The 23,265-nt window shown below is 48.2% G+C and overlaps 1 protein-coding gene across 2 annotated transcripts; it reads left to right on the top strand.

The window, feature by feature from the left end:
- Nucleotides 1–23,261, top strand: ETV7 (ETS variant transcription factor 7). 2 transcript variants are annotated; one of them, XM_025990819.2, is made up of 8 exons: nucleotides 1–573; nucleotides 2,229–2,358; nucleotides 14,384–14,548; nucleotides 14,926–15,051; nucleotides 17,100–17,315; nucleotides 18,808–18,950; nucleotides 21,413–21,513; nucleotides 21,624–23,261. In XM_025990819.2, exons 1-8 carry the CDS (start codon nucleotides 568–570, stop codon nucleotides 21,739–21,741), a joined length of 1,005 nt encoding a protein of 334 aa, XP_025846604.1. In that variant the 5' UTR covers nucleotides 1–567; the 3' UTR covers nucleotides 21,742–23,261. The 2 variants fall into 2 exon arrangements, with proteins under 2 accessions (XP_025846604.1, XP_072587097.1); XM_072730996.1 differs by lacking the exon at nucleotides 2,229–2,358 and having other exon boundaries at nucleotides 387–573.
- The last annotated feature ends 4 nt before the right edge of the window (nucleotides 23,262–23,265 follow it).

The raw sequence follows: 23,265 nt of genomic DNA, 5'->3' as shown, positions 1-23,265 counted from the left end.
ACCAGGGGGTCACTCATCCCTAAGAGGAGAGGCCCCCGGCCGGGGGGCAGCAGGGAAGGTCCCCTCCATCCAAATGCGGAGACACACAGGGGTGACACGCAGTTGGTCTGTGGCCGTCCTGAGCCCACGACCAGGGGTTCTCTCGGCCCCCCAGGTCCCGCAGAATCTCACCCCGTGCCCCCGGGAGCCAGCGCCAGGCCGTCCTGGGCGGATGCGAGCAGGACCGACGCCTCCCGGCGGCGACCGGACCGCGCCCGCCGCGCTGCGCTCCCGCGGGGCCCGCGCCTGCCCTGGGCAGAGCCCGCCGGGCGGGAGTGGGAGCCAGATCCCGCTCTTTCGTTTTCGTTTCCCGGAAGGACAGCGATCACCCGAGCGCCCTGTGAGCCTGCTGGTCCGGGGAACCCGAGGGCACACTGCCCGGCGCTTCTCCAAAGAGGCTTCCTCCTCCTCGCCTTCCAGTGCCGGGGCCCGTTGTGGGCTGGGTGGGGAGGAGGCCCGAGAGCGCCCAGCGGCCGCGGCGGGGACGCTCACGACGGCCGGCCGGCGGCTCTCCCACCTCCACCTGTAATGCAGGTAAGAGCCTGGCGGCTGAACCCCTCAGCGCGCGGAGTCTCCGCACCCCCATCGCTTCTCCGCCACCTCAAATTCCATACCCAAGTTATCAGACCTTTTTCCTGCCTGGAATCTCACTCTCCAACATTTCCCCAAACCTCACCATTCATCCCTCACCGGCCCTCCCTCCTCACTCACCTCCAGCCTCACGGTCTCTCTTCCGAACCTCTCTGTGTTCTATTCTGCTCCTCCTTACATCCTCCTCACCCTTGGATCATCCAGTTGTGATGTCCCTGGAAGTTCCTGCGGCCCTAATAGCTGACAAAAGCGCCACTGCAGAGGGGCCCCCACTCAAGCAGTCCCTCTCCATGTGCCACATTTCACCAGCAGCCTCAGAACTGCCCCAGAGCTGGTCCCCTTCCCACCTCCAAGGCCTTTTTCCACCTCCTCTCTCTAAGAAGATTCAGATGCATATCCACAGTTTATCAGACCTCCCCCCTGGCTTTCATGCGGAAGCTCAGAGTTCTAACTCTCAGTAGCTCCCTGGCTGGTATTTTCCAGGCAGCTAAAACTCCAGAATTGGCTGATCCTAATGCTTGGAAGAGGCTAGAAGAGTCCACAGGGGGCTTTCCTGCAAGTGTGAGACCTAGACCCTTCTCCAGCTTGGCAAGCCAACGCTCCTAGGTGGCAGCCTCAAGAGGCTGGGTTACCTGGGAAATAGCACCAGCCTTGGAGGGGGTTGAGGGTGGGGTTGGGGATACCAGCCAGAAATGCAGTGAGAACTACCCCAAAAGGTGTTAAACCCTCCTCTGCTTTGCAGCTCCAGATCCACAGTCTTTCACTGCAGGTTGCCCTCCTCAGACATCAAGAGATGAATGTAATGCTCTTGAAGATCCTAGTTTGAGAAAATGACTTGCTGGGACTAGTTTCACTTTTACTTTTCACAGAGTGGCACCTATAGCTGGGCATAAGTCCCAAGGCTATTTCTGTTTCTACAAAATCTTGTCACTTTTTCATCCCCTCATCCTGAGGGATGAACCAAATCACCTCTGGGGCTGAGCTGGTTATAAAATTGTAAAGATACAGGCTTTCCCTTGGAGGGATTTTGGGATTCAGAAATTTATCCTTCCTTTTTCTCCCTTAAAATCAGCATTTACTTGATTGTTTATTTATTTACGACTTAAGGTCTTTTTATCCTGGCCCCTCATGTCCCCTGTGTCCTCTCACCAAGGTCCCAGTAGATATTTCTAGACTCTCAGATTTCTATCTTACAAGTCAAATTTTGGCAGGGGAGCCTTCTGGTGGGGTTATGCATATGCATGGAAAACTTGAATCAGAAAGATGAAATTTATCAAGTGTCTACTCTGTACAAAATGTTGAAGATATCAAGCTGAAGACATGCATGGTTCCTACCTTAAAATTTTTTTTTAAATTTCTCATTTATTTATTTGAGAGAGAGAGAGAGAGAGTAAGCAGGGGGGAGGAGCAGAGGGAGAGGGAGAAGCAGACTCCCAGGCAACTGAACTACCCAGGCACCCCACATGGTTCCTACCTTTAAGGTAGATGCAGAGATGGATGCTCTTTCCCTTTGAGAAAAGTTCTTAATACGTTTAAGGATGACTGAGCCTTCACCAAGAAGGTTTGTCTTTGACTGCCCTGGTTTTTCCTCTTTCTAGGAGGGAGCATTGGCCAGCTCTTCTGTGAGCCCCGAGGCAGCCACACCACCCCCAGGAGCCCAGGCCAGATGTGAAGCTAGAATGAACTTGCTGGGTGAAGGGGAAATCTGCAAGTTGCCAGGAAGACTCCGTGAGTAGAGAGGAGGAAAAGGCTGACTTTTTTTTTTTTTTTTAAAGATTTGTTTATTTATTTGAGAGAGAGAGAGAGAGAACATGGTGGGAAGGGATAAAGGGAGAGAGAGACTCTCAAATAGACTCCCCACTGAGTGTGGTGCCCTACAACATGGGACTTCATCTCACCACCCTGAGATCATGACCTGAGCATAAATCAAGAGTTGTACACTTAATCGACTGAGCCACCCAGGTGCCCCAGGCTGATGTTTTTAAAGGACGTAAATGTGACACATAAACTTCCTACCTAAGGAACTGCCTTCCCTCCATTTACTATTCTTTGCTGGGTTTTATTTAACTTTTCCTTGGTGAGAAAGTCAGAGGATGTAAATGTGAATTCTCACTGCAGAGAGCGCAGCTGCCATGGCCAAAGGTTAGGGCCGGCAGTCTCCTCATTAGTAAGATGAAGGCTGGGATCAAATGAGCTATGGGTTCTCTCCCAGTCTAGAGTTGGGGATATTGCTAATGAGGAAGCCAGATAGGGTTAAACAGTGAGCAACAGCTATATGTATGTAGAACTCTCTTTTAAATAATTATGTTTAATTTTTATTGTTACAAAAGTAGCATGTGCTTATCATAAAAAAATGGGAAATGGCAGGGAAGCATAAGAAGAATACGTAGAATAATCAAATCTACCCAAAGAGAGCCACGGGAAGTATACTGGCCATATCTTTTTATTTCACTTTCCTAAGTAATGCTCTTGTCCTAGTTAACTGATAACCATAGAACAGGCTGTAGATTCATGTATTTATGTCTGTATTTCAATGACCAGAGCTGAGAGGTGGAAAAGCTAAGTGACATGCTCAAGAGCACATGGGCTCTCCATGCTAAGGCCAAACCTTGGTCCTGCTGATAATCTTCCAAGAGATTTTTAAATGTACTTCCTAAGCCATGGAAATCATGGGATAGGCAGCAAGCCGACTGCCAGTGGAAGGTCTTAATCTTCTTGGGGCAGCTGTGGGTAGCTACATCTGACGTGAGTTGTGAAACCTCCAGGCCACTTCTTGCTCAGCTCACTCAGTGTCTGAAACACCGATTTCATACCCTTCTGATTTCCTGGCCACGACCTGAGTTTTGAGCCACCAACAGGATTGAGCAGAATGTTGGGTATGACTTTACAGGCCTTGGGAAGACCTGGATACCCCCCAAGTGCCTCTGCTGTCCACAGCCTGGTATTCTTTTAATGAGGATAAGAGGGGGACTCATGGATATGAGAGAACCACAGAGTGTGAAGGATGCCCTCATGCCTCAGAGCAGTGGTGGAGGAAGTGGCAGTGTGATTTGGGGAGGCGGGCAAGGAGCTCTATAAAGAATCTCTGTTGTTTCATTTTGTCCAAATGCCTGCCCTGACTGGTAGCTTGGGGCTCAGGGCTGTTCCAAGGAGATATTTGGCAATGGTTATATAGAGGATAGAATTTGGGCTCTGACCCAACCCAAGCCATGGCAATGAGGAAAAATGGAACTTTGGGGACAGACCTGAAGACCCTGAGTGTTGCTGTTGAGAAGAAGCTTTGATGTCATCTCATGGCAGCTGAGGACACCGATTCTCAGAGAGGGACGGGCTACTTTGCAGGTTCCACAAGGCCCTCTAGATTACCCCCCATTGCCTCCCCCATATTCAAAGACCGCCCCCATAACTGGCACACCAAGTTCTAGAATGTCAACGCTGATAGAGACCCTAGATGTTGCCTCAGGTAACTCACTTGTATTACAGAAATTGAGGGCCAGAAGATTGTGTTCTGCCCAAGGTCAAGTAATCTTTGGTCACCTCCCTTCTTCTGGTGTCTAGCTCAAGGTTATTGGGTAAGAGGGTACAGGAGAGGGAGTAGGGACTTAGAAAATTTAGTCATCATCTTGGTAAATGCAGTTATGCAGGCCTTTTAATTTTTTGAGGTCACCTTTGGTGGGTCCCTTCTGAGATGGTCCCCAGGTCTTTCTGCACATTTCTAGTGACAGGAACGTCCTCCTCTCTTCAGCCAGCCTTATTCCCTGTTACTCAACTCAGGGTGCAGGTCATTTGATCTATTTAGAGCTCCTGAGGTACTAGTGCTATAGCCTTTGGTTAGATTTCTCCAGAAACAGACCCGGAAAAACTTCCCCATGGAGGAGAGAGAGAAGGAAATTCCATTTAAATTTAAATTGTAGGAGTGGCTGGGTGGCTCAGTTGGTTGTGTCTGACTCTTTGTTTTGGCTCAGATCATGATCTAAGGGTTGTGGGATCCCACCCATGTTGGGCTCCATGTTCAGCCCAGAGTCTGCTTGGGATTCTTTCCCCCTCTCCCTCTGTTCCTCCCCCACCACTTGTGCTCTCTCTAAATAAATAAGTAAATAAATAAAATCTTAAAAAAAAAAAAAAAGAAATTTAAATTGTAGCACTGTGGGCAGCTGGAGCTCACTCCCAGAGGGGACTTCTGGGGTACAGTGAGAGCACCCCCTGAGTCTTGCTAGCCCAGGGGTAAAGAGGCAGGTTCTTCATCTACCCACTTCCCATCCATGATGGGGTGAGGCTGCTTCCTTGATTCTACAGCAAATTGGAAAGACCCCTCCTTTGCGGAGAAGCGGAGCCAAACCCAGCCAGGGATTGGCTTGGCTTCATCCCTTCTTTCTCATTCCTCTTTAGCTTTCCACATTGTCCTCTGCATTGGCTAAGTCAGATGCAGAGTCAGGTGCTGACATTCAGCATTCAGTGGCCTTCAGGGAGTAGAGGTGAGAGCTAAGGGCCTTGGGCAGGGCCCCAGCAGCATCTTCTATACTTCTCATCTTAGATTTCATGACTCATATTTACTTCTGAAAATATTCAGGCAACACGGTTCTGGCCTTTAGTAAATATCTAACAATCTTAAAAGATAGGGCACACTAAATGACTCATTTTCATGCCAACAACATCCCAAAGAAGCAAACTCCTGACATCTAATGAGAGATTGACCTTTCAGATGGCTGGAGTGATGTCATCCCTGTTTCCTGAAATTGGGTTTCCATTTCCTGGCATCTCTCTGACATTTATCCCCAATTGCCCACCCCATTCCCTCCTCCATCTCTGGCTTCTATTCTAATCATCAGGGTGATTTGCCTCCTCAGGAAGGTGAATAAACAAAACAAATCTTGCTTAGCTTTGTGAGTTGGTGATAAGTGGAGCACACACAACTTCCCTGTAGAGCTTACATTTCCGTGCCTATTTGCCTGACAAACAAAGATGTTCATTAGAGCAGTGCAGAGTTCACTCCAAAGATGACTTTCCTGTCTAGTGACGGAAAGTAGGCTGGGACTGAGGGGCTGGATCCACGAGGCTCCAGCACTGTGTCCTGCACTCACAAAAGGAGATTCACAATGATCCCTCCCTCTTTGGAAGTGGAGAGTGAGGGGATCCCTGGGTGGCACAGCGGTTTAGTGCCTGCCAGGGGTCCAGGGGAGCCAAGGGGACCCGGGATTGAATCCCACGTTGGGCTCCCAGTGCATGGAGCCTGCTTCTCCCTCTGCCTATGTCTCTGCCTCTCTCTCTCACTGTGTGCCTATCATAAAAAAAAAAAAAAAAAAAAAAAAAGAAGTGGAGAGTGAGAAAATTCATTTCCCCATCCCCCAGTCTGCATCCACAAGGATTTTCTCAAAGCCAGGGTGAGTCAGGAGCTGTGAAGACAGTACAGGCCCAGGGACCACTGGCAGGGGCTGGGCGGAGGTCCCTGGGGAGTAAGTCTGAGAGGAAATGATGCAACCTCAAGGGGACTGCTCAGGGGATTTTGAGAAGAGGCAGTTTAGAGATGGTCATTGGCACAGCCACATTTGATGACAGAGACACTGAGATGCCATGTGAGAAAGTCATCTGTGCAGCTAATGGCCAGATAGGGCCTCACACCTCGGACTCTTAGTCCTTGGTCCCATGTCTTTGCATTTTGCTGGAGCTTATTCCCTGGGGAAAAAAACTCTGTCAACTTCCCACTGCTGGATAGAGAAAAACTGTGATTTCTGCATTTTGAAATTGACTTTCAAAGCTCCTAGTTGTGAGTAAGCCATGGGAAGAGACCACAAAGCACACCCTGTCCAATTTTCAAATGTCAAAGGCAGAGGGATGACACATCCCTGCAACTCCCTGGCAGTATAAAACAAGGGAAGAGGCCCTTGGGGGAACTCTAACAGATGTTCGTGTTGCTGTTCAAGTTCATATCTTTCACCTATACAGAATCTCTGGGCACTCATTTTCATATATACAATTCTAACAGAGCATAGCTTCCTGCTCTCCTGGACCAGGGTGGCTCAATTTTTCACATGCAAATGAGACTCCTGTGAGCCTTGCTAGATACACAGATTTTGATTCAGTAGCTTTAGGGTGGGACATAGCTTCTAGAGAGCTATATCTCTAGTAGACTCCTGGGTGACACTGTTGCTGCTAGAAATACATTTGAGGACCTCATTTTACATAGCTATGTCCTAATAGTGCTTTTCAAAGTGTTTGGTCAGGATTCACTAAGGAGTGGAATCAATTTAGTGGATCAAAATAAGTATCTTTAGGGGCAGCCCCAGTGGCGCAGCGGTTTAGCGCCGCCTTCGGCCCCGGGTGTGATCCTGGAGACCCTGGATCTAGTCCCACGTCGGGCTCTCTGCATGGAGCCTGCTTCTCCCTCTGCCTGTGTCTCTGCCTCTCTCTCTCTCTCTGTGTCTCTATGAATAAATAAATAAGATCTTTAAAAAATTAAAAAAAATAAGTATCTTTAAAAATGAAATAGAACATTTTACAAATACTTTGGGTTCTTTATATGTATGGGTCGTGATATAAAATGCATTTTTTTTTTTTTACTTCGAGTTGAGGTCAGAGTGGTCTGAGAAACTTTGCCCTAGATGATGGCATATGACAAGCAGTAAGTTAGATGGATGCAGGTGCCAAGACAAAGGTAGAATGGGGTGGAATGGGGAGTCTGGAGACTAGAAGCGCATGTCCGAATATTGACAATGATGTTTGTCACCTGCCAATGAAAGGGAATATGGCAAACAACAAACAGATGGGAGATTCCCAAACCCAACAATTTGGAAACAAAGAGCTTCCTCCTCCCTCAAGTCAGGGCCTGGACTAGACTGTGTGCATCTTCGTGCCGATTGAAAAGAACCTCACTTTTGGAAGAAGCTAAGCCAAAGCCCTTGGTTTTATCTCTACCCTCCCATTCCTTCCTTTTAACGTGGCTTTGTGCAAGACACAACACAACTGTGTGTGCTGGCCCTGCCCCACTGTCTGGTGAATATAAAGCTGAGTATGATTGCCAAGAAAAGCAATATTAGCTAAGATAACAGGGCAAACAATGGGGTGATGGATTTGAGGCTGCTGGACAGTGACTCTCAATAAACCAAGGACAATGGTAATTGCTAAACTATGGTCATCAGAGCAGAGAATCAAGCTAGTCCCTCTGTTTTCAGGCAGTCTCCACCAATGAGGATGCTGATAATCATAATAAATACCATTTGTTGAATTGTTACTCTTGACCAGGCATTGTGCTGGGTGTGTTGTATATACTGTCTGATTAAATACACTTGAACAGGCCTGGAAAATAGATTCTTTTATTATCCCCATCTTATAGATGTGAACATTGGTCTTAGAGTGGGGAGAATTATCTTGTCCTTGGGGCACCTGGGTGGCTCAGCGATTGAGCATCTGCCTTTGGCTCAGGGCGTAATCCCAGGGTCCCTGCGGGGAGCCTGCTTCTCGCTCCGCCTATGTTTCTGCCTCTCTCTCTGTATCTCTTATGAATAAACAAATACAATCTTAAAAAAAAATTATATTGTCCATAGTCACCCATCAGTAAAAAGATGGGGGCCTGGGATTCAAACTCAGGTATGTCAGACTCTGAAGCTGTCATTTACTCTGAGCATCAGCCTCCACTGTGGGGTGATGACAGCTTTCATTTTTAGAGGACTAGCCAAGTACTTCATAGTTTCCTGCATTCCTCCTGAGAACCCTGCCAAGAAGGTAGAAACCAGATGTTAGTTCTGATTTGGTTGCTAATGATTGGTCCAGCTCTGTTGTTCTGGAGGTCACTCTATCCAGCAAACTGCAGGAGTATGGTAAGGAATAGCTGGGAAATAACTTTGGTCACATGGGGAGGGGCAGCTGGAGGGAGTCTGGAAATCAAGACAGGGGTTTTTGACTTGCTGGGGTTGATTGTTGGGAGCCATGTCAGTTTCTTGAGCAAGAGAGTGAAAGGGATGCTATGAGAAAAGAGACCTGGTTCGGGTGGGACTGGGAGTTGGTCAGGATGCCTAGAAGTCCTTCAGCTCACTCATTTAAGCAATTTATATTTATTGAGCATCTCCTGTGTGCTGGGCATTGCTGTAGGTGCTGGAGAGACAGCAGTGACCGAGACTGGCAAAGTCTGTGGTCATGGAGCTGACATTCTAGCGAGGGATGCCGTGACTGCATAAGGAAGCAGGATGCCCAGTAATAAGCACAGCAGAGGATAATGTGGCCCAGGAAGGGGGGGGGTAGCCCTTGAGTCCTGCCCTGCTCTGGGGGTGGGTGGGAGGCAGTGCTGACTCTTCAGGAAGATACATGAACCCTCCAGCTTTCCCAGCTGGGGGCTCTGTCCAGATCTGTCCCAGGAATCAGGAACCAGCCAAGCTGGAAATCCCCAGTAAGCATGTAGTTGGGGCAGGGAGAGTAAGGTGGTATCAGCTGGAGTCTTGAGACTCCATTTTATCCCATTTTACAGGGGTGGGGGGATGTGAGGAACTGAAAATATGGTGGATCACATCCAAGAGAGGGAAAAGCATGGGTTGGTTTGCAGGTAAATCCCCTGAAAGGTGGTTAGACTGGTAAGGGGAGACTCAGTTTAGGGTCATCCCAGTAATGAGGTCAGGAAGACATTGTGTGTGGGTGGGTGGGTGAGTAGTGGACACCTTAGATAATGCTCGTCAGCAATTGCTAAGCTCTTAGGCTGTGCTGAGTCCTGCCAACCATTTTACTTGTGTCACCTCAGCTAATGTCAAGAGCTCCACTTGTCTTGGAAAGCACATACCACGTGCCAGACCCTGGTCTTTAAATTGGTGATCTTGTAGAATCCTCATGACAGTCCCATGTTGCTAGTTCTGTATTCGTCACCACCCTCGATGTGCTGGTGAGGACACTGAAGCATAGTTGTTTTGCCAGTTTTCAGTTGGTCTGGCAACATCATTGATCCTTTTTGTTGTATGATTCTCCTTTTCTTTTAGGTATAATTTACATAAAGTTATGTGTACAGATCTTGAGTCTACAAATGTTTATGTTTGGATACACCTGTGAGCCATCAGTGAGATCGGGAACTAGACCTTTTCCAGTGTCCCAGGAAGTTCCCCTGCTCCTCTCCCCGGTCCCACAAAGGGCAACCACTGCTCTGATTTCTCCCCCTAGATTAGCATCTGTTCTTGATTACATGTTTACGTCTGGCTTCTTTCCTTCAATATATCAGTAAACTTTAATCCATGTGTCATGGATTAGCAGTGCCTTATACTCTCTGTTTAATGGCCAGGCAGCATTTCATTGCGTGGACACATCACAATTTGATTGTCCCTCCTCTGGCTGATGGATATTTGGAATGTTTCCATACTTTTCTATTATGAACTGACACTGTGGACATTCGCATATATGTCTTCTGGTGGATGCATTCCCACCATGTCTCTTGGGTCTTTACGTAGGGGTGAGATGCTGAATGATACAGTATGTAGCCTGGGTCCCTAACCCCTCCACCATCCTGCCCCTCACACAGCCCAGCAGCCCACCCAGGCAGTGAAATTTTATCCCATTTTACAGGGGTGGGGGGATTGAGGCTAAGAACAGCTTGTAGGTGATTTGGCTAGTAAGGGGTTGAGCTGGGACCCAGACCCTGGGGCTGGAGGTTTGGCCCAGAACCAGATGGCTGAGCCACTGCTTGGAACTTGGTCCTTCCCTGGGGACTCAAATCCTATTGGAAAGCCTTTTGTGACCCTAGTATTCTTTGAGGACACAAGGAACCGGAAGGTCCTTTTTCTGTATTTATTGGACTGGAGGTTTTGACAGCAGAGGGATGAAAAATGAGGGTAGGAGAGAAGAAGAGATAATGAAAGAAAAACCAAATTTCACTCCGGAGTGACGACTGGCTTCACTTTCAGGTACTACTGTGTGACCTTAGAGTCAGTCACAGATGGCTTGGGGAGTCCCATGCCCCTGTCTCCGGACCTGGTAGCAGGACCACATCTGTGGTTGATACTATCTGCCAAGTTCATGGTTTCCTCCTCTTTCTGTAGTTTTAGTGTTTCTCTGGAAGCAGGACAGCTGGAGGGGGTAGATTCCATCCCCTCACTCTGGCCAAACACAGGACCATGTTTTCCTCTGACTCTGGAACATAGTTTTGAATTTTCATGCTGACAGCCTCAAATATCATGAAATAGGCAATCCCGCAAAAATGCAATGGCCAGTGGGCTCCCAGAGCCCCAGAAGCCCTGGCTGGCTGATGGGCCTGCCCCTGATACTCCTGAATCTTACTATCAGGTGGCTTCCAGCTTTCATACCACTCAGCTTTTGTGTCTCAGTCACTCCTGTGATTACTGGACTGATCTCTCATGGAGGCTCTAAATTCCTATTTCCACCAGCAAGGCATCCTTTCCCCTGCATTCCTGTCAGGTGCAGATGTTATCATTAAAATGATATCTCATTCTTCTCTGATTATGCCTGTCCCTGACTGTGAAGTGTCATGTCTTGGCACATCTTTATTAGTGTATTGTTCTACTGTAGAGGTTCTCAAGTAGAAGCAATTTTTCTCCTCTCCTTTGGGGACACGAGGCAATGTCTGCAGACATTTTTTTAAAAGTTTTTATTTAGGGATCCCTGGGTGGCGCAGAGGTTTGGCGCCTGCCTTTGGCCCAGGGCGCGATCCTGGAGACCCGGGATCAAATCCCACATCAGGCTCCCGGTGCATGGAGCCTGCTTCTTCCTCCGCCTGTGTCTCTGCCTCTCTCACTCTCTCTGTGACTATCATAAATAAATAAAAATTTTTAAAAAAATAAAAGTTTTTATTTATTTATTCATGACAGAGAGAGAGAGAGAGGCAGAGACACAGGCAGAGAGAGAAGCAGGCTCCATGCAGGGAGCCTGATGTGGGACTCAATCCCGAGTCTCCAGGATCACACCCCATGCCGAAGGCGGTGCTAAACCGCTGAGCCACCAGGGCTGCTCAGTGTCTGCAGACATTTTTGGTTGTCACATCTCAGTGTGTGTGTGTGTGTGTGTGTGTTTGCTGCTGACATCTAGTGGGCAGGGGCCAGGGATCCTGCTGAACATTCCACAAAGCTCAGGATAGCCCCCACAGCAAGGAATTATCAGGTGCAAAGTGTCAGAAGTGCCAAGGCTGATTGCTCCACCTGAATTGCTGGTAAGATGTTTTGTCTTAAAAAAAAAATCAATTTAAAGGTGCTCTTCACTTATGATAGACATTCATCCTTTATTTGTCATCTACGTTGCAAATTATTTTCCTTTATTCTGCTCTCTTTTAGTTTCATTTATGGTATACACACACATACAAAACTTAATGTAGTCAAGTGCATCCTCTACATATGTTATAGCCTCTGAGTTTACTGTCATGGTTGAGGTTTGAGGTTCCCCCCATCCTTGTTTAATGCATGTGGGTTTCCTATTCCCGCTTTTTAAATATTTTATTTTTAAGCAATCTCTATGCTCAGCATGGGGCTCGAACTCACAACCCTGAGATAAAAAGTTGCATGCTCCTCCAAGTAAGCCGTCAAGTACTCCCCCTATTTCCACTTCTTTTTTCTTTTTTCTTTTTTTAAGATTTCATTTATTTGTTTGACAGAGAGAGGGTGGACGAGTGAGGAGAGTGGCAGGCAGAGGGGGAGGGAGAAGCAGTCTCCTCACTGAGCAGGGAGCCCGACTTGGGGCTCGATCCCAGGAAGCTGAGATTATGACCTGAGCTGAAGGCAGATGCTTAACTGATTGAGTCACCCAGGTGCTCCCACTTCTATTGAGTTTCTATTATTCTATATATTAAGGCTTAATCCCATTTGGAACTGAGTTTTGTAAATGGTGACAGGTAAAGGTCCAGATATATTTTTTTCCAGGTGGACAACCAATGTGGTTTTTACCATAGCTTAAATTCACTATCCTTTCCCACTGAATTAAAACCCCACCTCACACTTTCGGGCTCCTTCTTTTCCAATGATACTTGTGAGTCTCAGGTAATAGCGTCAGATCTTGATTACGTGGCTTTGTGGTATGTAGTACCATGAAGGCCAGTTGCCACATCTGTTCTTTTTTTTCCCCTTAAATAATTTTTCGGTCAGTTTCAGAAATTTCTTCTCTATTATTCATTCTTCAGTCCCAAACTAAAGTAAGGAGCCTCTCCTTCCTCCCATGCTGGGCTGTGTTGCCCTGCTTTCTGTGTTTGTAGCTCAGGGCTCTTTCCCTCTGCATGACTGAGCAGGATTTCATTACGTAGTCATTGGTTACCTCCCTCCTGCCAGCCTCACTTTGCCTGGGATATTGGCTGAATTGATGAATAAGTGGATAGTGCACCTTTTCTTTTCTTTTCTTTTCTTTTCTTTTCTTTTCTTTTCTTTTCTTTTCTCTTTTCTTTTCTTTTCTTTCTTTCTTTCTTTCTTTCTTTCTTTCTTTCTTTCTTTCTTTCTTTCTTTCTTTCTTTCTTTCGTAAACTTGAAAGTGAGTTTTATCTTTTGTGCTGATTTGGGACCAAAGTAGTCACAGGTTGGCACCATCTTTGTCACTGCCAAGATATGGCCATGGACAGGTATCTCCCCTGCCTCAGCTTTCTACCTGTCATACCAGCCCTGATGAACCCTGAGCTCCTTCCACTGTTACATGGCCAGGATCCTGGCAGGGGTGAAATGCTCTTGAGAGGAGAAGCACCACACAAAGCAAAGCCCCAGGTTGTCAACACAGTGGGCACAGTGCTGCGGGCCCCAATATTTTTAGGGGCCAACAGAAATGTTCTGATTTACTTTAAAATTAGGAGAAAAAAACTTTTAGGCAGAAGAAAATGTTTTAATACATAACAATATACTCATCTTTATACCAGTGTAGTCATAAAATAAAATTAAAAATATTTTTTAGGGAAGGAAAGGGCCTATGAGCAAGAGTACCAAGGACTGCGAAAGTTGTCATGTGGCCCTCTTAAATGCAACCCATATGAGTGAGGCAAATAATTGGCATTAGAAGCATAATAGGCCCAGGCAGTGTAGACATGTAGAGAGAAGGAATAAAAGAAAGCAACTCATTGTCTGGGTATTGCCAGAGGCAAGAACACACAAGCTGAAAATGGGTGCAGGAGACTTCCTGGTCCCTTGGGCTGCTCTCTGAGCAAAACCAGACCTGAGCTGGTACAAGAGAGCGGAAGAGTGGGGCAGCCAGACAGACCTGGATTCTGGGCCTGGCTCTACCTCGTGTTACCTGTGTAACCCGGGGCTAGTCATTTAGCCTCTGGGAGCCTCAGCTTCCTTATTGGGGAAACAGTCACAGTAACACCCTTTCTTCACGTCTAATCATACATGCCATCACTCAACACATGTCTGTGGAGCGCCTCCTGTGGTCCGGTCGCTGTCCTGGGTGCTGAATACATAGAACAAAGTGCCCTAGCACATCCAGCCTGGTGCCTGGCATATAATAGTTCCTCAGTAAATATTTGTTGACTTAATAGTTGGAAAACAGGCCAGGGGGAGGGGGTACCCAAAGTAAAATAAGTGAACACATACAAAATGCATAGATAATGATTAACTTAAACATATGACCATATCAAGTGCAATGACGAGGAAAGTAAGGTACCAGGAAGTAAAAGAACAGGACCTGGTGACAAAGGAGGAGACAGGACAGCAGAGCATCTGCTCAGATGTAGCGTTCTGACTGGGCTTCTTGGAGGAGGTGACATTCCAGAGAGGGCCTGAAATGGAAGGATGAGTGATTGTTGAGGGGAGAGCTCCTGTCCCCACCCTGTGCTCTCTCTCAGTCCCTGTCCCTCTGGTTGCAGGCATCCAGCCGGCACTCTGGAGCAGGGAGGACGTACTGCATTGGCTGCGTTGGGCAGAGCAGGAGTACTCTCTGGAGCGCACTGGGGAGCATGGATTTGAGATGAATGGCCGAGCCCTCTGCATCCTCACCAAGGATGACTTCCGGCTTCGTGCACCTGGTTCAGGTCAGAGAAACTCACTGGATTCCCTCTAAAACATTCTGATGAAAACGCAGGTAGGCCCAGGGAGGAAGCTGGAGGGAGATGGACGTGTTGGTTGGAGGAGCATTCTCAGCTTCCAGCATGGCAGACATCCCCTTTTCCATAAATGTTTGCCTAGTGGTTCCTCACAAAAGCAGGCTGCAGCAAAGGAATCTGGGTGTTGTTTGCAGAGCCCCAGAGCTCTGTCCTACTGTCACTTCCCCTTGCCTTCCCCACAGCTCTTGTCTCCCCTACCCCTTTCCACTCTGCTCCCTCTCATCTCATCAGCATGAAGCTTGTAAATGATCCCAGACCTCACCCAAGAGGCAGGTGACTGACCTGCTTCTTGCCTTCACCCCTAGGGGACGTCCTGTATGAGCTGCTCCAGTACATCAAGACCCAGAGGCAAGCCCTGGTGTGTGGGCCCTTTTTTGGAGGGGCCTTCAGGCAGAAGATGCCCACTCAGCACTACCCTTGCCTCCTGAAAGGTGAGGAGGCTCCTCTCAGAGCTCTGGGACCCTACCCCAAGTTGGCTTCATTGGAAGAACAGGGATTCCTCCAGGCAAAGGAAGAGGCAGCTGTGTGGGCTGGGCTCCCAGCTCCCCTCTGCCCTGCCTCCTAAGCCATCACCCCTGGCCCCTGTAGGTCTCCTGAGACCACCCATCTCCGCATTTCTCTGCACTCCTCTCTAGCAAAACATTGTTGTCTGGTGTCCCTATTCCCTCTCCTCCTGATCTCTTTGTGGAAACTCTTTTCTAGAAACCTGAATGTGGGGATGTCCCTGTCCACCAAGTGAATACTTGTTCACTGTCACCTCTCATGGCCTTCAATGGTCATCCTCCTTCCCCTCAAACTCTTCCCTTGACTTCCAGAACACCCCATGGTCACTCCTCAGTTTCCTGGCTTTTCTTTTTCTCTCCTTCTTCTAAATGTTGGAGTACCCCATGGCTCAAGGGGCCTCTTCTCTATCTGCACTCAGACCTAGAGTGTTAAATACCATCTAGTACCGATGACCCCTACATATGCCCATACCTCTGCAAATTCTAGACTTTCACACCCCACATTGCCTACCCGATACCTTCCCTGGGATGTCTAATGGGCATTTCAACCCTAACTCCTAAAGCAAACATGTGTCCCACCTCTCTCCCCACAACTCTACTCCTCTTCTGGGATTCCCCATCTCAGCAGACTGCAACATCATCTTCCTGATTGCTCTGGCCAAAATGTTGGATGTCACCTCATGCTTGCTTTCTTTTTTTTCCCACTTAAATCCCAACCATCAACACGACCAGTGGACTCTACCCTCATAATCTATCCAGAACTCAATCATTTCACACACCTCTATTGCTGCCCATGGCCCAGCCCTCATCACTTCTAGAGAATCTCCTCACTGATGTCCTTGTTTTCACTCTTGATCTCCTATGATCTATTCACAATAGAGTAGCCAGAGAGATTCATAAATCAGATCATGTCACTTCTCTGCTCAAAATCTTCCAATGGCTCCCATCAAACTCAGAGTCAAAGCCACAGTCCTTATTTTTTTTTAAATATTTTATTTATTTATTCATGAGAGACACAGAGAGAGAGAGAGAGAGAGGCAGAGACACAGGCAGAGGGAGAAGCAGGCTCCATGCAGGGAGCCTGACGGGGGACTCTATTCTGGGTCTCCAGGATCACACCCTGGGCTGAAGGTGGCGCTAAACCACTGAGCCACCTGGGCCGCCCAGCCACAGTCCTTATAATGACTCCTGCCTTCTGCTGTCCTCTCCCACCCCTCTCCCCCTTGCTCATGCTGCTCTAGCTACAACAGCCTCCATGGTCATTGAATAAGCCAGACACATTCCTGCCTCAGGGCCTTTGCTCTTGCTGCTCCCTCTGCCTGGCATTCCCTCTTCTAGATTCTCACATAGCTCACTCCTCTCTTTCTTTTAGATGTCTACTAGATGTTAACACTTTAGTGAGACCTTCCCTTACCATCATGTAGCTGTCTTTCCCAGGATTCCCTATCTGCCTTACAGTGCTTTATTCTCACCCCCCTCATATTGTATACGATTTCCTTTTTTATTTTACACATTCTCTCCATTTGCAACCCCCTTACCCCCCCACTATAAGCTCCATGAGGGAAGGGGCCTTTTTTGGGTTCAGTGATATGTCCCCCACATGCTTTAGAACAATGCCTGGCTCACAGAAAGTTCTTAATAAATATTTGTTGGGTGGATGGAGAGGATACAGGACTAAGATACAAGGCACCTGAATTCTGGACCTGGTTCTGTCACCCCTTGGCTTTGCAAGGGGTGGGTTTGAGAGATTAAGTTACTTGTCTCGGAGCTGAGGTTGGCCCCTGTGCTGTCTGGCCCTCACCTGTGCCAGAGCTCAGGGACCCTACGTCTCCTTGACCTTCCACCTGGGGACCAGATGGAAGAAGAGCATTGGGAGTGCTGCCTCACGGGGCTCCCAGGCATGGCATTGAGGGGTCTGAGCTGGGGGAGGCTCAGGATTCTTCCCACAGAATCAATTGGTGCTTATCTGCTTGCAGAGGGGACCGGGCCCCCTCAGTTGGCCCCCCAAAGGGATCTCCTGCAGCAGCCATCACACCTGGGGCCTGCCAGCTTCTTGAGCCCCCTGGCTAAGAGGCCCTTTGGCAGGGAGGAATCCCTCGATGTATTTCACTGTGCGGAGCTGGGCTGCAAGGCTGAGGGAGACTGCTCCTCCCCCACGATGCCACAGGCCCCCATTGATGGCAGGATCTCTGGTGAGTAGGAGGCTGTGTGCCCCTGGGAGGTAGGCTGAGGCCAAGTCTAGAGGGTGGGGGGTGGCAGGGCAGAGGTTTGTTTTGAGCTGAGGAATGGAGTCTGTGCTGAGCTTTTAGAAGAGTTTAGGGTGACTGTCCCATGTGCTTGCCATAATCTGGCCACAATAGGGCAGGGACAGTTAAACTAGTCACAGTCAGATAGTGAGATTGGCATGGAGTATTCTTCCCTTTAAATTTTTATTTATTTATTTTTCAACAATTGGGTGCTTACTATGTATCAGGCATGGTTCTGAGAACTTTACTTAATCCCACACCAGCTTTTTGAGGTTAGTATTAGCTCCATTTTATAGGAAGGAAAATGAGGCACAGAGAACTTAAGTGACTCCCCCAGGATCAATCACACAGCAGTAAGTGCCAGAGCTGGGGCATGAACCCAGGCAGTCTGGCTCCAGAGCCTGAGCTCTAAGTAGGCAACACACTTCCACTCTACATTCATTGTTAAAGTGTTGACTAACAGGCCACCAGAAAAACTGACAGATAAACTGCCTTTCTCTCTCTCTCTCTCTCTTTCTTTCTTTTTTTACAAGATTTTATTTATTTATTCTTGAGAGACACAGAGAGAGAGGCAGAGACACAGGCAGAGGGAGAAGCAGGCTCCATGCAGGGAGCCTGAGGTAGGACTTGATCCCCGGACCCCGGGATCATGATCTGAGCCAAAGGCAGACGCTCAACCGCTGAGCCACCCAGGTACCCCCTGCCTGCCTTTCCAAAGCATAATTTTGAGCCATGCTAGGGCAATAACATTTGTCCTAAGACACCACTAAGCCTGGCTTCTGGGTTGGAAATGCCTGGGAATCACTGAAGCACAAGCATTTGATCTTTTTAATAATAATGCTTAGTATTCTCTGAGCACTTACTCTGTACCAGGCACAGTGCTAAGGGCTTTTGGGTTTATTATGTTACTCAAGCCTCATATCATCCCCTACAAAGATACTGTGGCTCAGAAGAGGTTAGGTAATCTGCCCGAAATGACCCAGCCAGGTGGCCCAGGTAGGAGGCCTTAAGCTCTTGCTCCCAGGCTCCCTTGGCCACTTGCCCTCCATGATGATTTGATTTTCTCAAGCTTCTCACTAAAGGACTTGACAGGATGGATTTAACAATCCTGATTTAACAGAGAATAGGGCAAAGGGCAGAGAGGGATCTGGAAGCAGGTGCAGGCCACTGGCCGCCATCCAGCATCCCCACTGCCTGCCCTTGCTACCTGCCCCCCAAGTGAAGGGCTCTCATGTTTGCAGAGCTGAGTTAGTCTTTTCAATCTGTGTGTCACTCAGGAGATTGGTGACTCGGATATGTCCATACCTCTCTGGGCTCGTTTCGTCATATCTCGCTGTGGATAAAGATTTATATATTTATTTAAGGGGGGGGCACTTCCTAGAGTTAGGGTGAATAAATGAGTCCATGAGCCCCCGCAAACAGCTGTGCTCCATCGTAGACTGCCGGCTGCTGTGGGATTATGTGTACCAGCTGCTCTGTGACACCAGGTATGAGCCCTACATCAGATGGGAAGATAAGAACGCCAAGATCTTCAGAGTTGTGGATCCAAATGGGCTTGCCAGACTCTGGGGAAACCATAAGGTAAACCTCAGCTAGCATGTGGGCTGGCCTCCACATGTCCAGAAGAAGACAGAGCAGGAGTTCAGAGTGGACCCCTCAGCACTAGGGGACAGTTCTCAACTGACAGAGGTGGGGGTGAGGGGCTTCACCAGCAGTTCCAGAAGTATTGGGATCATTTTATTCTGGGAGATCCTAAGGGACAAGAAGTTACTTCTTGAGGATGGGGACTGTCCCCAAAACTCGGGAATCTTGCCCTTCTACTCACTTAAACCCACTTTTGCTTAGTTCTTGAGACTCTCAAAGCATTTTTACATGAATTACACTGCATATGCTGTGGGGTAATTAGGCCAGGTGAGGAAACCAGTTTCCCGGGATGGGGTGGGGGAGCTGGGGTAGAGATTCAGGTCTCAGGCTGTGTGGGAGCATTGGGTATCAGGGCTGGGAAAGCCTGTTAACCACTGAGGTCTGCATTCCCAATGTGAAGAATGCCCATAACCTAAAAGGGCATCTGCCAGAAGATTTTAGGTGGTTTACTCCAAATTCTACTACTTATTTATTTTAGTAAGAATTGGGATTAAAAGTTTTTAACTACGACGTCGATCTCTTGATTTACAGTAAAGCAAGTGTCCTTGTCTATAAATAAATTCAGTTAGCTATAAAAAGAGTCTTAAAAAAACTATTAGCAATCAATCATGGTAATCTGTAATAGATAACGTTTCCTAAAATGGTATAGCGTTTGATCACCAGGCACTGCTCTGAGGGCTTTCCCTGCATTAACTCTAATCCTCAGGACACCTCGTGAAGTAGACACCAGAGGGGAAACAGAAGCACACAAAGTAGTTTGTCCAAGAGTTTGCAGCCAGTAGGTGGCGGAGCATGGACTTGAACACAGAGTGTGTGCCTCTGCCTCCACTCTATTTTAAAGATTTATATATTTATTTATGGTGAGGGGAGGGGCAGAGGGAGAGGGAGAAGAGAAACACACTCTCTGCTGAGCAAGGAGCCCCATGTGGGCCTCAGTCTCAGAACTCTGAGATCACGACCTGAGCAGAAACCACAAGTCAGGCACTCAACCAACCGCGCCACCCAGGCACTCAAAAGGATCTGCTTCTGTTGCCTCTCTGTGGTGCTGGTGGTTGGAACGGATGCAGATGACTCAAGCCTGGGTGTGTTCACCTGGTCCAATCCCCTTCTAGTATAGGGAGGGGAACTGCGGCCCAGGGAGCAGCGATTCCATTTAATGAGCATATATACCCCATGCCAAGTGCTGTGCTAAGTGCTCCCATGGATTAGCTAATTTAATCCTCACAATAAACCTGTGAGATGGGTGCTCTCATCTTCATTTTATAGCTGGGGAAACAGATGCAGAGAGGTGAAGAGATTTATCCAAGGCCACGAAACTGCCACATGGTGGAGCTGGGGCTTACATTGACACTAAAGCCCAGCCTCGTTGCCTTACTCTGCAGTGCCCACACCTCAGAGAAAAATAAAATGACTTGGCTAAAGTCATGCAGCCCATGGCGAGCTACCCCTACCATTGTGTTTCCCTTACCATTCTGTCTCTCTGACTGCATTTCCAACTAAATATATATATATATATATATATATATATATATAGAGAGAGAGAGAGAGAGAGAGAGAGAGAGAGAGAGAGCCAACACCCTTCACTTGGGGGGCAGGTAGCAAGGATATATATACATATATATATATATTACTACTTGTGACATTTGCTATTTGGAAGCAACATATGAAGGGCGCCTGGACGGCTCAGTCGGTTAAATGTTTGCCTTCGGCTCAGGTCATGATCTTAGGGTCCTGAGACTGAGCCCTGCATCAGGTTCCCTGCCCAGTGGTGAGCCTGCTTCTCCCTCTCCCTCTGTCTGCTGCTTGTGCTCTCTTTCTCTCTCAAATAAATAAATAAAATCTTAAAACATAAATAAACAAAAGCAACATGTGATTCATTCTTGCCCTGTGGTCCTCAGCCCTGTAGGTAGTACTGATTATTTCTCCTCCAACCTTCCCCTGCCTGTCTCCTTCCAAACTCAAGAGAGCTCTCATAAGCCCTCACAGAACTCTGGTTCTGGGGGGTTAAGAAACCATCTGGTTCAACCTGTTTCTTTCTTTCTTTCTTCCTTTTTTTTTTTTTTTTTAAAAAAAAAGGAAATGGGGTAGGGTGGGAGGTGGAGGATAGAGGCAAGGAGACAGAGACAGACATTTTTTTTTTTTGAGAGAGAGAGAATGTGAGCAGGGGGAGGGATACAGGGAGGGAGGAAGAATCTCAAGCAGACTTTCCACTGAGCATGGAGCCTGAGGCCAATCTCACTGCCCTGAGAGCATGACCTGAGCCAAAATCAAAAGTCAGATGATTAACCTACTGAGCCACCCAGGTGCCCCCAACCTGCTCCATTCCAGGTGTGGAAACTGAGGCCCGGAGGGAGTGGGGTGGGGAGCGAAGGATGATGTGGGACTGCTTTGCCTTCTAGAACCGGGTGAACATGACCTATGAGAAGATGTCACGTGCCTTGCGCCACTACTATAAGCTGAACATCATTAAGAAAGAACCTGGGCAGAAACTGCTATTCAGGTGAGTAGCCTAGGGGCTGAGGAGGAAAGGGGAAGCAGTGGTTGGGTGGGCTGGAAGCCCCCAGCGGCTGGGGCAGGGGCTGATTTGCAGCTGGGGCCTGAATATTCCAGATTTCTGAAGACACCCAGGAAGGTCAGCCAGGACAAGGGCAGCCACCTGGAACAGCCAGAGAGCCAGGAGCAGGACAGGATGGATTTCAAGGAGGAGATGCTGGAAGTCTCTCCATGAGGGGCAGGTGGATTCTGGGCACCAAGCAGTGACAGGACAGAAACTGAGTCTCCCTTGAAGGCAGCTAGCTGCATGGTGGTCTCCACCTTCCTCCCGGAGCAGCACCTGCACCTGCCATGTGACCTTGGGCAGGTGGTTTCCCCTCCCTGGAACCTCAGGCTTCTCACCCATAAAATGCAGGTGCTATTCTGAGCTGACCTCACAGGATTGCCAGAAATCTCCATACAACAACATTGGTGACAACATTGGTGACTCCACAAATCCCAAACCATTCTGAAGCTTGAAAACGCCTCTGCGCTATGGGTTCAGCTTTTCTTCTCTTCTCCCCAACGCCCCTAGGAGTGGCTGGAGGCTTGGGAGGGGGTCAGAACCTCTGCCCTGTGACCTCCTCCAGTAAGGTTTGGGGGAGAAAGGGAAGGATGTTTTCACTTCACTGAAAACAGAACTTCTTGGATTCACATCTTCTTTCTTGGTAGGAGGAAACCTCTGCCTCTCACCCCCTGGGCAGGTCAGGAAATCCCCAGCCTGAGCTGGCTTTGAGTCACCACACAGAAGCTGAGAAGGATTCCTGGACTTTGGCACTCAGAGCTCGATCACTCAGGAGCAGGGCTTCTGTCCTGGGTTAGTTCCGTCCCGGGCCTCGACTGTTCCACACCAGAAGTGGCCGGGCCACAGCAAGGTGGCCTTGGCATAAAGGCTCAGTATGAAAATCCTTGGCCTCTTTCCTCTTCCTTGAGATGGTTCCATCTCCTCCGCTTTGGACCAGGATGAACCTGTGCTCCATAGCGTTTCTCAGCATCTCTAACCCAGAACTCCACAATTGGACGGGGAAAGACTGTGGAAACCCCCTTGTCCAGCCCCTCCTTTTATTGATAAGGCAACTGAGGCCAGAGATGGTGGTGGCAGGGTGGGTAACTTGCTCAAGGACAAACAGCTCAGCCTGACTGACTCCTAACGTTGCCTCATAAGTCACTTCTTCCAGGTACGATGTTGGCATTTGCCTGGCGTTCGTTAATGGTTGTCAACAGCTGTGTGTCCCAGGGAATATGTCTCTACCCAAGGCGATGAATCTCACCCAGTGCTGGGGCCACAGGGGCCTGGGCTAGGACAGACTCTTCCACCCCAGAGCCCAGATCCTTGGCTTCCCCACTCAGCCCCAGGGGAAAGCCCACCTTTTCCCCACCTCCCCATGCATGTTAGGCCCGGGTCTGGGATGTATACTTGGGTGCCAGGAATAAAAAGATCCATTCAGCCCTTCCCTCCACCAACATTAATTGAGCACTTGCTGTGTACCTGGAACTAGGTGAAGCTCTGGGTTTGCAACCATTTTTGGCACAGATTCCCAAAAAGTGATGGGTCACTGAAAACATGTCAAAACGGATTTCCTCACAGATAATTTTCAAAAGCAAGAGATACATTCTCATAGTTTGAAAGAAGAGCCAGCCATGTCGGTCTTTCTTTCTTTTTTTTTTTCACAGATAATATTAAAGTCAACAGTAAATAAATAATTTATTTAAAAACTGA

Source organism: Vulpes vulpes, chromosome 1 (genome assembly GCF_048418805.1).
Source record: "Vulpes vulpes isolate BD-2025 chromosome 1, VulVul3, whole genome shotgun sequence".
Classification (NCBI taxonomy): domain Eukaryota; kingdom Metazoa; phylum Chordata; class Mammalia; order Carnivora; family Canidae; genus Vulpes; species Vulpes vulpes.
The sequence above is the reverse complement of the archived record's forward strand: the minus strand, read 5'-3'. Positions and strand labels throughout refer to the sequence as shown.

Bases quoted from the DNA above. Each gene is read 5' to 3' on its own strand.
- ETV7 (XM_025990819.2), top strand. The intron at 15,052-17,099 runs GTGAGGAGGCTC...ATCTGCTTGCAG, and splicing joins CTACCCTTGCCTCCTGAAAG to AGGGGACCGGGCCCCCTCAG. The intron at 17,316-18,807 runs GTGAGTAGGAGG...GCTCCATCGTAG, and splicing joins CATTGATGGCAGGATCTCTG to ACTGCCGGCTGCTGTGGGAT.